At 36.3% G+C, this 14,028-nt stretch overlaps 1 protein-coding gene and 1 non-coding gene across 2 annotated transcripts; one reads left to right on the top strand and one right to left on the bottom strand.

Annotated features, from left to right (window-relative positions):
* Positions 1-4,895: 4,895 nt before the first annotated feature.
* Positions 4,896-5,002, bottom strand: LOC146904950 (small nucleolar RNA R71). The gene has a single exon (XR_015020914.1). It is a non-coding gene; the product is annotated as a small nucleolar RNA R71 (small nucleolar RNA).
* Positions 5,003-11,459: 6,457 nt separating this feature from the next.
* On the top strand, positions 11,460-12,573 carry LOC146904949 (uncharacterized). The gene is made up of 2 exons (XM_085728402.1): positions 11,460-11,860; positions 12,033-12,573. The coding sequence occupies exons 1-2, from the start codon at positions 11,460-11,462 to the stop codon at positions 12,571-12,573; spliced, it is 942 nt and encodes a 313-aa protein (XP_085584528.1).
* Positions 12,574-14,028: the final 1,455 nt, after the last annotated feature.

Genomic DNA, 14,028 nt, shown 5'->3' with positions numbered 1-14,028 from the left:
CCTACCAACATAGGAAAGAGTTCCTTATCTACTAGAATAGTATCATGCCCAGGGTGTGCTTGATACTAACACTTGATCAATATATATTGAGTTAATATTTGATTGGCTTTTAGTGCTAGTGGGAGATTGTTGGAGTAAGCCCTAATATCCAATCAATATTGATTGGGTTTGGCTTTGTATCATGATATTGATATAAATATATATTGTGAATATATATAATCATAAGGCATTTCTTTATTGATTTTGTTATGTTTCAAAATAATAAAGTCCCTAGAATAGATAGTTCATGTAATGGAATATTAAGTGTGACTTAATCATGAGATTACATTACGTAAAGAACGCTATTCTTAAACATATCCATAGTCAAGCTTTAATATGAATTGGGATAATAATAAAGCATAAAGACTATTATGTATGTAGACTGATGACTGCATCTCATGGGTCATTGATATTAAGATATTAAGTCTATACATAGGTATAAATATTAGAAGTAATATTTATACTGGATTGACCCGCCGTGAGAATACTACATAGTAAGTTATGAAATTGTCATAAGATATTCTCACAATGATAATAATGTATATCGCTCTTAGACCTGAAACCACTATGATCCCTAGATGTGGACTCAAGTGCTTTGTTGCCATTCTAACGTTGTCTGTAAAAGGATAACCATAACGTTGGTTGATGGGTACTTGATGAATCATGCTGAGGGACATGAGTGTCCTAGATGGGATTTGTCCCTCCTCATAAACAGGAGATATATCTTTAGGCCTCTTGATGAAATATGACTGTAAAATTGCATGGCCATGCCGAACTAAGTCAATATAAGATATTGGACTTATTCGTTATTCAGTATATTTCGGAATCAAGGAATATAAACATTGATCTATACAAGGGTGACAATATCTATGCCTTGGGATCAATAAAGATATCGAGACAAAGGAGTAAGTGTACACATGAGTATTATCATGGAAAGGTTTCGTCAGATCACTTGACATTCTTGTCACTTGAGTAGCAATGATGTGTTGCTAGATACCGCTCATTGTTTATAATATTAAATATTAGATTTAATATTATTGCCAACGTGACTAGAACCTATAGGGTCACACACAAAGAACAGTCAAAAGAGAAATATATAAGTATGACTTATATAAGGGGTGTGTTTAGTAAATAACGCTAATTAGTTAGCAAAATTACTAAACTCGTTGTTGGGCTTACTGAAGTCCAATAGTGACTTATGACTTGCAGAGCACACTAGATGTTCTATAAATAGAACTCTGGTGCTGAAGTTTTTGGTTACACGTTTTGAAGCAACCCCTTTCTTCTCTGCACTTCCAATTCATTGGCTAGCACCGAGTTTTGGAGGAGCACTGTTCGTGTGGACTTGCTAGAGGCTTTGCTGCTTGCTGCTTGCTTGGCTGTGATCGAGATTCCAGTTTCCAGTTCCAGCTTTCAGATTCCACAGTTCAAGGTAACAATCGAATCACTGATTCATGTTTGAATTTCGTAATGATCCAAGGAAAGAAAATCGAAATTCTTCTTCTTCTTCTTCTTCCGCTGTGTATGATATCTTTCGATTTTCCTTCACATTCATCTTTTGTTACATTGTGATGTGGCGACTTTGGCGTGGTCCAAGCTTAAGTTGTGGCTTGAGAGTTGTTTCATTACTCCTTCGAACCTCTTTATGCATTGGGAGTGTTGGAGTGAAGGTGGGAGTGAGAATAAGATTACAAAGGGTCTTTGGTTTATTTGGCACACAACAATTTGGGTTTTGTGGAAGAAAAGGAATTATAAGATCTTTAAGGGTCTTCATTTTGAGATAGAGGCAATAGTAGAGGAAATTAAGGTGTTATCGTGGCGTTGGTTGTTGGAAAGGTCCACAACTCCAGCTTGTCTCTATTACGAATGGAGTTGGAATCCGAGGCTTTGTCTTGAAAGGTAGAGTTGGTTTGTGAGGTGGCTGTTTGTGTGTGGTGTTTTTGTGGGCATGATCCAACAGTTTTTGATGAGGCTACTGGCTAGTTTGTTTCGCTGGTGGGTTTTTGAGGTGGGCTAGCTTCAGTGTGGAGGCAGGTTTGTGTTTTGACAGTCTAGGTATGTGCTGTTTCTTTTGGGATTTTTGTGGGCAGCTCCTGCGTGTTGCTTTTTGTGGATGGGTTTGCTCATGCTGTCAGGATTATCAGCACAGGATCAGCTGGTTTTTGTTTTTGATTTAGATGGTTGGTTAGGTGTTGACGCAGGGGTATGCATTAGTTTCGTCAAATGTATATTCTTGTGTCATTACTTTTGGGTTTGATCCTAGTTCTTTTTGGGTGGTTTTTAAAGGGGTTTTTGTTCGAGCCTGGTGATTGTATGGCAACCGATTTCCCCTTTTTGTATTTTTTCTCCACCCGAGCTTGTTAGTGCTTCTCGCACGGGCTCGTAGGTTAATAATATTTTGCCGTTTCAAAAAAAATGGTCTAAAAAGCAATTTTTTTCTAGTTTGAAAATGACTGAGAAGTTTTATGACAGATTCAATAAGTTCAGATCTAGTTAGTTTAGAATATACCTCATTTTCATCCTTAGAGTCTGTTCCAGATTCTGCATCAGAAGTCACTGTAGCCACTAACCCCATAGCCACATTAGCTTCTCCTTCATCTTCATCTTTCTCAGATTCTAATTCATTGTCTAGATCTTCCCAAGTAGCCATCAGACTCTTCTAGATGCCTTCTGAAATTGTTGGATTTGAAGTTTGCTTTCTTAGGTTTCTCCTTTGATTTCTCTTTTTGTAAATCAGGACAATTAGCAATGAAGTGACTGATGAGTCAATAATTAGTGTTTTTAATAGATTATTTGATTCTATTTTATTTAGATTTTATGTGGTTTTATTTCCTTTTTAGAACTATTTTACTTCAATTGCAAGTTATTTAATTTCAGGAACAAATATTTTAAAGATTTAGTCTTGGAGAAAAAGAAAGGAGATTTGGAGCTGATTCGGGCAAAAAATATGAAGATTATGTGCAAAAATATCAGACATGGCCGCGCCGGACAGCGGTGTGGCCACGACATCAAAATTTGAAGCTCGTTTGCCAAGTTAGAGAGTTGGCACAGCCCGTTCCTCTAGCCACACGGTCGTGCCACTACCACAGCATGCCCTTTTGCTGTTTTTGCTTCTCGAACAAGCTACCTATTTAGTTTATTTCTGACCTAAAGCCCATAGTTTCTTGTGGAACATTCTATTGATGTATTTCTTGGGGCTTAAGTAGTTGTAAACTATAAATAAAGTAGCTAGAAAACATATTGAATCATCTTTTGTTCTTGGAAATTAATAAGGGACGATTGTTTCTTTGGATAAAAGTTCTCTTTTTATTTATTTTCTTTCATGTTCTTCTTCTTCTTCTCTTCTATGTCTACTGATGAGTCAATAATTAGTGTTTTTAATATAATATTTGAGTTTGTTTTATTCATATTTGAATCCGTTTTATTTAATTTAATTTCCTTTTTACAATTATTTTACTTCAATTGCAAGTAATTTTATTTCAGGAACAAATATTCAAAAGATTTAGTCTTGGAGCAAAAGAAAGGAGAATTGGAGCTGATTCGTGCCAAAAACATGAAGATCTTTTACAAAAATATCTTGTGCAAAGAAATTGAAGATCTTGTACCAAAATATAGCATAGGCGCACCCCCCTTTTGCCCTTTTGCTGCTTTTGCTTCTTCGACAAGCTGGTTATTTTAGTATTTCTGACCTAGAGACCATGGTTTCTTGTGCAACACTTTAGTGATTTAATTCTTGGGGCTCAAGTCAATGTTAGACTAAATAAAGCATCCATCTAGTTTGTAAGACCATCTTTTGTTCTTGGATATAAGAAGTGACAATTGTTTCTTTTAATAAAAGTTCTTCTTTATTTTATTTTATGTTTTTCTTCTTCTTCTCTTCTATTTCTACAATAAACATGAGTGAGTAGACTCTTCTTGTCTTGGGATTGTTGGATGAGTCTAATGACCTAATCCTAATCAAGTCAAGCCTCGAACCCTAAATTTATGTAAATCTATTTTCTAATCTATTTCACCATTCTTATAATCAATAACAAATATTAATCGATGGATCGAAAGATGAAGTTCAATAATTTTTATTGATTCATCACAAATATTAAGCGATGGATCTAAAGATGAAGTTTTAATATTGGAACAAGTGAATTTAGACAAGGATTGCGAAACATGAAAAAAGTCTAGCAAACCTTGAGACAATAAAGTTTCGAGCTTCAAGGATTTCAATAGCAATCAACCATGAAAATAGGCGTGGTTGCTAGAGAAACACACTCACTGAGACCGAAAGGAGATGTGATAGGCTAAAGAGAAACTTGTCTTTAGAAAATAGGTCCAACATAAAGTTCTAGGTTTAGGGTTTGGTTTGTGAAAGATTTGTCACCATGACGAACGAATAATCCCAAGACACTTTTTATTATTGTTATTTTCTTTCAATTAAAAATCCAAACTTCTCAACTCAAACTTTCTTCTAACCATTGTAGAAAGTTAATTGAATTCATAACTCCCTGTCGGAACGATATCTTTTATTACTACATCGGTAAACCGTGCACTTGAGGATTTAGTACATCAAGTTTTTGGCGTCATTGCCAGGGAGTTAGGCAATTTGATTAACTTTTTACTTAGTGCAACAAAATTAATTTTCCGGAACACCCACTGAGGATCCAAATCTTCATATTTCTACTTTTCTAAGATTCAGTGGAACTTTGAAAGCAAACCAGGAGGCCGTAAGGCTGCACCTCTTTCCTTTCTCTTTGAGGGATAGAGCTAGTGCATGGTTTCATTCATTGCAAAATGGTTCTATTACTTAATGGGACCAAATGAGGCAAGCATTCATTGCCCAATTATTTCCCCATTCTAAAACTGCTCAATTGAGGGATCAAATAATACGATTCACTCAAAGAGATGGGGAATCTCTTTACGATGCGTGGGAGCGTTTCAAAGAAATGCTTAGGCTTTGCCCCTATCATGGTTTATAGAAATGGCTAATTATCCATACTTTCTATAATGGTCTTTTATATACCACAAAAATGTATGTTGATGCATGTGTAGGTGGAGCTTTGATGAATAAAACTTACACAGGAGCATATGCTTTGATCGAGGACGTGGCTCAAAACCACTATCAGTGGGCAAGTGAGAAAGCCATCACTGTTGTTGCTCCTTCACCCTCTAAAAGAGATGCAGGTATGTATGAAGCTTCTTCCCTTGATCATTTGAATGCTATAGTGGATACACTTTTTCAAAAATTTGATGAATTAAGTGTAAGTGTTGTCACACCTGCTTCTGTTTTACCAACATGTGAAGTTTGTGGAATAGTCGGTCATACTGGCGTTGAATGCCAACTAGGTAGTGTTGTTGAAAGTCCCTAATATAATCAAGGAATGCGGGCAAACAAATTTTTTTATAATAAAACTCCTCAAGATCCTTTTGAATAGCAAACAACACCACCCAGTTATGCAAATAACCAAGGAGTCCCTCAAAAATATGTGATGACAGTACGTCATTACTTGTTTTTTAGTCATATTTGTGTCCTTTTTCTAATGTTTAGAGAGTCAACTGCTTGTAATTCATGGTGAAATCAGATTAAAACAGGAACAAGAGCCCAAAGGAAGAAATTGAGAAAAAGAGGAAAAAATGTGAAGAATCGTGCCACGTTTGCTCTAATCGTGGCACGTTGCAAGGATGTGGAATTCACTGATACGTTCTGGAAATTTCGTGGCACGATGAACCACGAAACGTGCCACGATGATTAAATATAGTTGCTGCCGCATATGAATTAATTGGATGACACATGAACAAGTGTTTTGCTTTTGGGTGGTGTGAATAATAGAAAGATTAGGAAAGCAATTGGGCTTTGACCAAAACTTGATGATGTTGACCCAAGAGAAAAAATAACATGCTTGTTGCAAAAGAAAACAATTAGGTCAAAAGATATATATATAGCTAGCCGCAAAAAGGAGAAACGTTTTGGGAAAGAAAAGAAGCCGCACGCATAACGAGATGGAAAAAAGGCACATGGATGTGGAAAAGGATTATGTAGCAATTGAGAATTGATTGAGGAGCAAAGCCGGCAACGACGAAACTCTATCGGTTTATTTTCTTTATTATGTTGTTTATTCCTTTTATCATGTCTAGCTAATTTCCTTTGATTGAGCCATGATGAACCTATTGTAATATATGAATCAGTAGTTGAAACTCTCTTTATTATCAATGTTATTCAGTCTTTATTCAGAATTTTTTGTGTTCATTACTTTTCATATGATTGTTTGTATGACTATTAACCCTAGCTTATTGCAATCACATAAATTGATCTTAGGAATTGAATGACTACTAGCCCTAGCTTTTAATCCTGAAATAATAATTATGTTTAACTCAACACTAGGAACCTAGAGATAGGAAATTGAGAGTTATGACACATAAATTAACGTTCCGACTTTGCTTCCACGGTTATTCAATCTGGTTAAGAGATTAATAGGGTTATAACTTAGGAATGGGTTTTGAGTCAAGAGATTGATCAAAACCACTTAGTTAATTTGTCGTAAAGAATGAATATTAATTGAGAGTAAAGAGAGGTAGACTATTCATATAAAGCAATAGCGGATTCACCGGCTTAATCATTTGTTTTCTATATAACTTCCAACCATTTTTTATTTACTTGCAATTTATTATTTTTAGCACTTAATCCAACTGCCTAGGGCAACCAATATAACCTTTACACATCCTTAATTTTAACGTCTTTGCCGAGTAGAAATTGAAACAGTCCCTGTGGATACGAACTTATAAATTTTATTACTTCGATATATTTTTGGTACACTTGCCAGATATCTATCATGTTTTTTGCGCCGTTGCCGGGGACTGTTCAATCATTTCAACTTGGCAATTTCGTTTTTATTTAGGATTTCTGTCATTTAAATTTTTGTTTATATATTCAAAAAAAAATTGGATCTTTTATTTTATGTTGTGCGGTGCTATGATGGTATCTTTTTCTTTTTGTTGTTCTTGCGAGGTCAAGCAAAATACTCTTTGATTTAGGATGGGAGATACTCCATCTAGACGCACCTTGGGGGACTATGGTATAGGAACACACCTAGGTGTTATCACTCATGGGTTTCAACCGGCAAACCCAGTTGCCTTCAACATAAAAAATTCAATTCTTGTGGGTCTTAGAGAAAAATCAATATGATGGAGGATCACTTCAAGACCCATACGAACACTTGAGTACATTTCATGAATCTTGCTTATTCTGCTGCCCAGATGGAGTGACTGAAAATCAGAAGAAGTTGCAATTGTTCGCTTTAACATTAACTGGAAGAGCAAAAGATTGGTTGCATGCTTTGCCTAATGGTACAATTCAAAAATGGGATGAGTTAGAAGAGAAGTTTTTGAAGCGGTTCTTTCCCTTATCGAAGTTGTTGGAGAAGAGAGCAGAAATTAGTAGTTTCGAACAAGGTGATACAGACTGTTATTGAAGAGATGTCCACCACACGGTTTTGATAAACTGGAGCAGATGCAAATATTTACACTTTGGTTGAATGTTCAAATTAGAATGCTCCTTGATGCCTCAACTGGTGGTAGTCTGAAAGTTAAAACTGACTAGGAAGTCCAAGCCTTAATAGAAAACATGGCCCAAAATGAATACCGTACTGATTCCGAAAAGAAAAAAAGGGGCGTGTTTAGGGTGATTAACTACTCTGCAATCTTAGCTAACCAAGCAGCCATGAACAAGCAATTGGAAACTCTAACTAAAGAGTTTCATGGGTACACTATGACCAACAAACCACAACAAGTAGCTGCAAACAGATTATTTCTATGGTGAGGGACATGCAAAATGTGAGTGTGTACCAGAAGAAGGGAGTGAGGAAGCCAGTTACATGGGAAACTATCAAAAACCAAACCCTTATTATGATCCTGGCTACAACAAGCACCCTAACCTAAGCTACCCTCAACAACAACAAAGAAAGCCTTCAGCTCTTGAGGAGACTATGATCAATTTCATGAAGATGACTCAGGGAAGCTTTGAAGAAATGAAGAAGAGTCAAGAAGCTGAAAGAAAGATCAATGAAGCTTCTAGGAAAATGCTTGAGACTCAAATTGGGCAAATGGCAAAGCAGATGGTTGAACAGAACAAAGGGGGATTCTCAGGTAACACTAAAGAAAATCCTAAGTATGAATCTTGTAATGCTATTGAGTTAAGGAGCAAAAACATCCTAACACCTTTAGTTCCAAAAGCTCCTAAGAAAGTTGATGAAGTAGTGGTGCAGAAAGTTAATGATGGTGTAGTTGAAAATGAAAGGAAGAGAAAAAATGATGAGGGAGAAAAAAGTGAGCCTTTGATAGATGTGGATTCGATTTTGAGAAAATCTAAAAGTCAGCTACTAATGAATGGTGATAAGCCTCAAGTGATTTCATACTATGTTCAGTTGCCTTATCCCCATTTGAGTAAAAATAAGGAAATTGTTCAATATCCAAAGAATAAGAATTGCAAGGTCATTAAATTGAAAACCAGAAATATACTCAAGCCGGTGAGTCCTGAGAGTACCAAAAGAAAGCTTGATGGAGTGGGTAGTATGGATGATAGCAAGGATGACGTTGGAAATAAGAAAGAAGGAAAAAATAAAAATAAAAAGAGAATGCTTGTTGAATCAAAGTGGAAATATCCACCCTGACTGACTTGGGTGTTGAAGCGTCAAGCTCAATGACGTAAAAGAAAGCGCTTGGTGTGAGGCAAACCATCCTTTTTATTATGTTTTTATTTTCAGTATTTTATTTCTATTGTTGAGTCAAACAATTTGTCTTTAATTTTCATTTTGGTTTAACTCGGTTATACCCCCCGTTGATGTAATTGTTCTTGAACTTGTTTATTATTGATGAATTTTCTTGTTTACTTGATTTTTTACAGTTTAGTAACAAATACTTGTTCAAGTGGTATTCCAAAAGTTCAAAAGGAGGAGTGACTTGTGTTTCAAAGGCGAAGTGTACGGCAGTTAAAGATAGGTAGTCACAACTCTCAGATATCATAATTGTAAGGTTCGTGGCCAAATTTTATTTTTTTTCAATTTACTTATATAGAGTGTTCTATGCTTTTACATTTTCAGAACTTGCATTGTTTCTCTACTGTCGATTGATCTCTGTCATTAGCACACTGAGACAAAAGTGCTTGGTCCTGTGAGCCTTTTTGAAGCCTACCCTGTTTATATTTGAATAATTATCCTTTCTTTAGCCAAATTGAGCTGGTAGGTTTAGATCTTTTTGTTCGGTGACAAACTGCATTACAAGCTTAGAGACTTTTAGGACTTGTCCCATATTGTTTTTCTGAGTTAGGCATTGTAGAATGTTGCTAAATATTAAGTTTGGGGTTGCTATTGGAATTTGCAACCAACTAAGTTGGTGTATATACACTAAAAAATGGTGTATAAAAAAAAAGAACATTATCATGAAAAATACACTAAAAATTGGTGTATATACACTCAAAAATGGTGTATCAAAAAAAAAAGAGAAAGAAAAAAAATATAGAATGAAAAAGGGACAACACATTGAAAATCAGAGTAACTTTAAACTCGATTGTCCCAATAGTTACAAGTATTCTCTAGTACCTTTGCAATAATTGTTGTTCCATAAGGTGAATGAATGATGGATTGAATTTTGTGCTTAACTTCCGTAGGAATGCCTAACTCAAATTTTGTGTAGCCTACTTATCCAAATATTATCCCACCTTCACCTAAGCCCCGTTATAACCCTTAAAGACCTCAAAGTGTGCATTGACATTGATTTTGATTGACGTTTAGAAACTTTTCAAGCTTATGGTAATATGTAGATTGCATGTCGACTGTGTGTGAACCCTTTTCATATTGTTGCGTGGAGTTGTGAATTGGTGGTTGCTAACAAGTCAAACTAGCTCATCTTTAGCTAGTAAGGTGTTGAACTTTTGGGTACTATCGCTTGATCAGGTAATTGTTATTTTACTGTCGATTGTCAATATTGCAAGTAGATTCCTTGAGGACAAGGAATGGTTCAAGTTGGGGGTTGTGATGACAGTACGTCATTACTAGTTTTTTAGTCATATTTGTGTCCTTTTTGTAATGTTTAGAGAGTCAACTGCTTGTAATTCATGGTGAAATCAGATTGAAACAGGAACAACAGCCCAAAGGAAGAAATTGAGGAAAAGAGGAAAAAACGTGAAGAATCGTGCCACGTTTGCTCTAATCGTGGCACGTTGCAAGGATGTGGAATTCACTGATACGTTCTGGAAATTTCGTGGCACGATGAACCACGAAACGTGCCACGATGATTAAATATAGTTGCTGCCGCATATGAATTAATTGGATGACACATGAACAAGTGTTTTGCTTTTGGGTGGTGTGAATAATAGAAAGATTAGGAAAGCAATTGGGCTTTGACCAAAACTTGATGATGTTGACCCAAGAGAAAAAATAACATGCTTGTTGCAAAAGAAAACAATTAGGTCACAAGATATATATATATATATATATACACACACACACACATGAAGCTAGCCGCAAAAAGGAGAAACGTTTTGGGAAAGAAAAGAAGCCGCACGCATAACGAGATGGAAAAAAGGCGCATGGATGTGGAAAAGGATTATGTAGCAATTGAGAATTGATTGAGGAGCAAAGCAATTGAGAATTGATTGAGGAGCAAAGCCGGCAACGACGAGACTCTATCAGTTTATTTTCTTTATTATGTTGTTTATTCCTTTTGTCATGTCTAACTAATTTCCTTTGATTGAGTCATGATGAACCTATTGTAATATACGAATCAGTAGTTGAAACTCTCTTTATTATCAATGTTATTCAGTCTTTATTCAGAATTATTTGTGTTCATTACTTTTCATATGATTGCTTGTATGACTATTAACCCTAGCTTCTTGCAATCACATAAATTGATCTTAGGAATTGAATGACTACTAGCCCTAGCTTTTAATCCTGAAATAATAATTCTGTTTAACTCAACACTAGGAACCTAGAGATAGGAAATTGAGAGTTATGACACATAAATTAACGTTCCGACTTTGCTTCCACGGTTATTCAATCTGGTTAAGAGATTAATATGGTTATAACTTAGGAAAGGGTTTTGAGTCAAGAGATTGATCAAAACCACTTAGTTAATTTGTCGTAAAGAATGAATATTAATTGAGAGTAAAGAGAGGTAGACTATTCATATAAAGCAATAGCGGATTCACCGGCTTAATCATTTGTTTTCTATATAACTTCCAACCATTTTTTATTTACTTGCAATTTATTATTTTTAGCACTTAATCCAACTGCCTAGGGCAACCAATATAACCTTTACACATCCTTAATTTTAACGTCTTTGCCGAGTAGAAATTGAAACAGTCCCTGTGGATACGAACTTATAAATTTTATTACTTCGATATATTTTTGGTACACTTGCCAGATATCTATCAATATGTTATGGAACAATCCAAGCAATTTCAAGAACTTAAAAATCAAACTGGATTTTTGAATGACTCTCTTGTCAAGCTTACATCAAAAGTGGACTCCATTGCTACTCACACTAAAATGCTAGAGACTCAAATCTCTCAAGTAGCCCAACAAGTAGCTACTTCTTCTCAAACCCCCGGAGTCTTTCCGAGCCAAACTGAAACCAACCCCAAAAGCCAGATAAATGCTATTACACTTAGGGATGGTAAGCAATTTGAGGATTCCGTTGTGAAATCCAAGATAATTGAGGGTGAGATAGAGAGTGAAAAGTCACAAAGTGAGAAAGCCAAAGGAGAGAATGAAAATCCAATTGTCCCAACACCTTATAAGCCAAGAATTCCTTTTCCACAAAGGCTTGTTAAATCTAACATGTATGCGCAGTTTAAAAAGTTTGTAGACATGCTGAAAAAAAATATACATCAATGTTCCTTTTACTGAAGCTTTGTCTCAGATGCCTCTTTATGCAAAAAATTTGAAACATGTTTTATCAAAGAAAAGAAAAATAAAGGATAATGAGACAATAACTCTAACAAGAGAATGTAGTGTTGTCATACAAAAGAAATTGCCTCCAAAGCTTAAAGATCCTGGTAGTTTTTCCATCCCTTGTGTGATTGGGAAGGAAACCATTGATAAAGCCATGTGTGATCTAGGGGCTAGTGTTAGCTTGTTGCCCTTGTCCCTCTTGAAGAAGATTGGTATAGGTGATTTGAAACCCACTAAGATGACCTTGCAGTTAGCCGATCATTCCATTATCTATCCGGCCGGAGTTCTTGAGGATATCCCCATTAAGGTGGAAAAATTTTATATCCCGGCTGATTTTGTGGTAGTAGACATCAAAGAGGATTCTGAAATTCCAATCCTTCTAGGAAGGCCATTCCTCACTACTGCGGGTGTTGTTATTAATGTTAAGTATGGTAAGATAGTTTTATATGTAGGTGATGAGAAGGTAGAGTTTATAATTGACAAATTGATGATGGGTCCCTCTATTTTTGATTCATGTTGTATGATGGATGCGATTGATCATCGTGTGAAAGAATGTTCATTGGCATTATCTACACACAATGGTCAACATAACCCAGATTGAGAAACATAAATCTTCTAACCGTCAAGCTGATGACTTTAAACGAGCGCTTCGTGGGAGACAACCCACGAATTTAATTGCTTTGTATTTGTTTGTTTTGTAGGTTTTTGTCTGAATACGATGCGAAAAAGATAAAAAAAATTGACCCCCATGACCAGAAAGATTGGCACGGCCCGTGCCTGTGGAGGCACGGCCCGTGTCTGTCTCCAGCTCCAAAATCACCAAAATTGGCAGAAACATGCGCACGACCCGTGCCTAGGGGTGGCATGGTCGTGCGTGACCATCAGCACACTATACCTAAAAAAAAATTCTTCTTCTTCCCCATTCAATCACCACAACCACTTTCTTCTCTCAAACTTTTCTCTAAAACCCCCATAACCAAAAACCTTCAAACCTCCATAACTCCACCAAAACTCAACCAAATCAAACTATTTCTAAACCAAATCATCTCCAATCATCATTCCAAATATAATCCAACCATAAAAACCAACATTCATCCATCCAAATCAAAAATTCACCAAATTCGTAATCCCTTTAAACCTAACCCAAAAATCAAAATTTCTTCACCACTATCCATCATTAAACTCAAATTTCTTACTTACAACCCAACCCCATCACTAAACCAACCTTTCCCAAGCAAAACCTTGCCAAACCCTAACCTTCACCCAAGCCCAAACCAAGTCAACTAGGTCAATGACATCCAAGAGGAAAGGAAAGGAGATTGAAACCTCAAGAAGTTGTGCAGGGAGAAAGAAAACAACAGTCTGAAACCATGGCATCAATTTTAAAGATGACAAGCAAATGAGTAGGTACCTTCAAAGGGTTATGGCTTGCACCATGAACAAGAAGCCGGTGGGCACTATAATGATGAACGGTGGGCATTATAATGATGAACGGTGGGCATGGATCCAAACCTAAATTCAAAGAATAAGCACCGAGCAACAAAGACAAGGTGTTGAAATGGACGGGCTAAGGAATGATATCTAAAGGGGCAATCGCATGACCGAAGAAAACAACCAAATGCTCCGGAACATGATGCAACACCTTCACCTCCAAGGTCCACCTTATGGACCTCAATAAATTGTGAGCTTTCCTCTTCCTTTTTCTTCTCTTCTCTCCTTTTCTCTTCTTCTTCCTCTTCTTCTTCTCTTTTTCAAATCATTTAGGACAATGCTTCTCCCAAGTGGGGGGGGGGGGGGGGGAGCCAATAAAGTGTCTTATTTTAATGGGTAATGTTAACTAGTGCCCCCGGGGCACTGGTTAAGGAGGCAAATATAGTAAATATTACATAGGAACTTGTGCTGTCTACTCTTCAAAAGCATAAAAAGTGTACTTTCATTTTAAAACTTCCTTTTTTTAGTTTCCTTAACCAGTGCCCCGGGGGCACCGGTTAACATGACCCTATTTTAATTAAGTATCGTAGTGTTTCCAAACTCCCTTGAACTTTGATTCTTATGT

This window comes from Medicago sativa, chromosome 7, assembly GCF_051527215.1.
Source record: "Medicago sativa cultivar Bolivia chromosome 7, Bolivia_mono, whole genome shotgun sequence".
NCBI classification, from domain to species: Eukaryota; Viridiplantae; Streptophyta; class Magnoliopsida; order Fabales; family Fabaceae; genus Medicago; species Medicago sativa.
Note: the sequence above shows the minus strand (reverse complement) of the source record. Positions and strands in the feature narration are given on the sequence as shown.

What these genes read in the sequence shown, in the direction of transcription:
- LOC146904949 (XM_085728402.1), top strand. Translation starts at nt 11,460, where the DNA reads ATGGAACAATCCAAGCAATTTCAAGAACTTAAAAATCAAACTGGATTT. An exon ending in AGGCTTGTTAAATCTAACAT is followed by an intron (nt 11,861 to 12,032) that starts GTATGCGCAGTT and finishes AAGAGAATGTAG; the next exon opens with TGTTGTCATACAAAAGAAAT.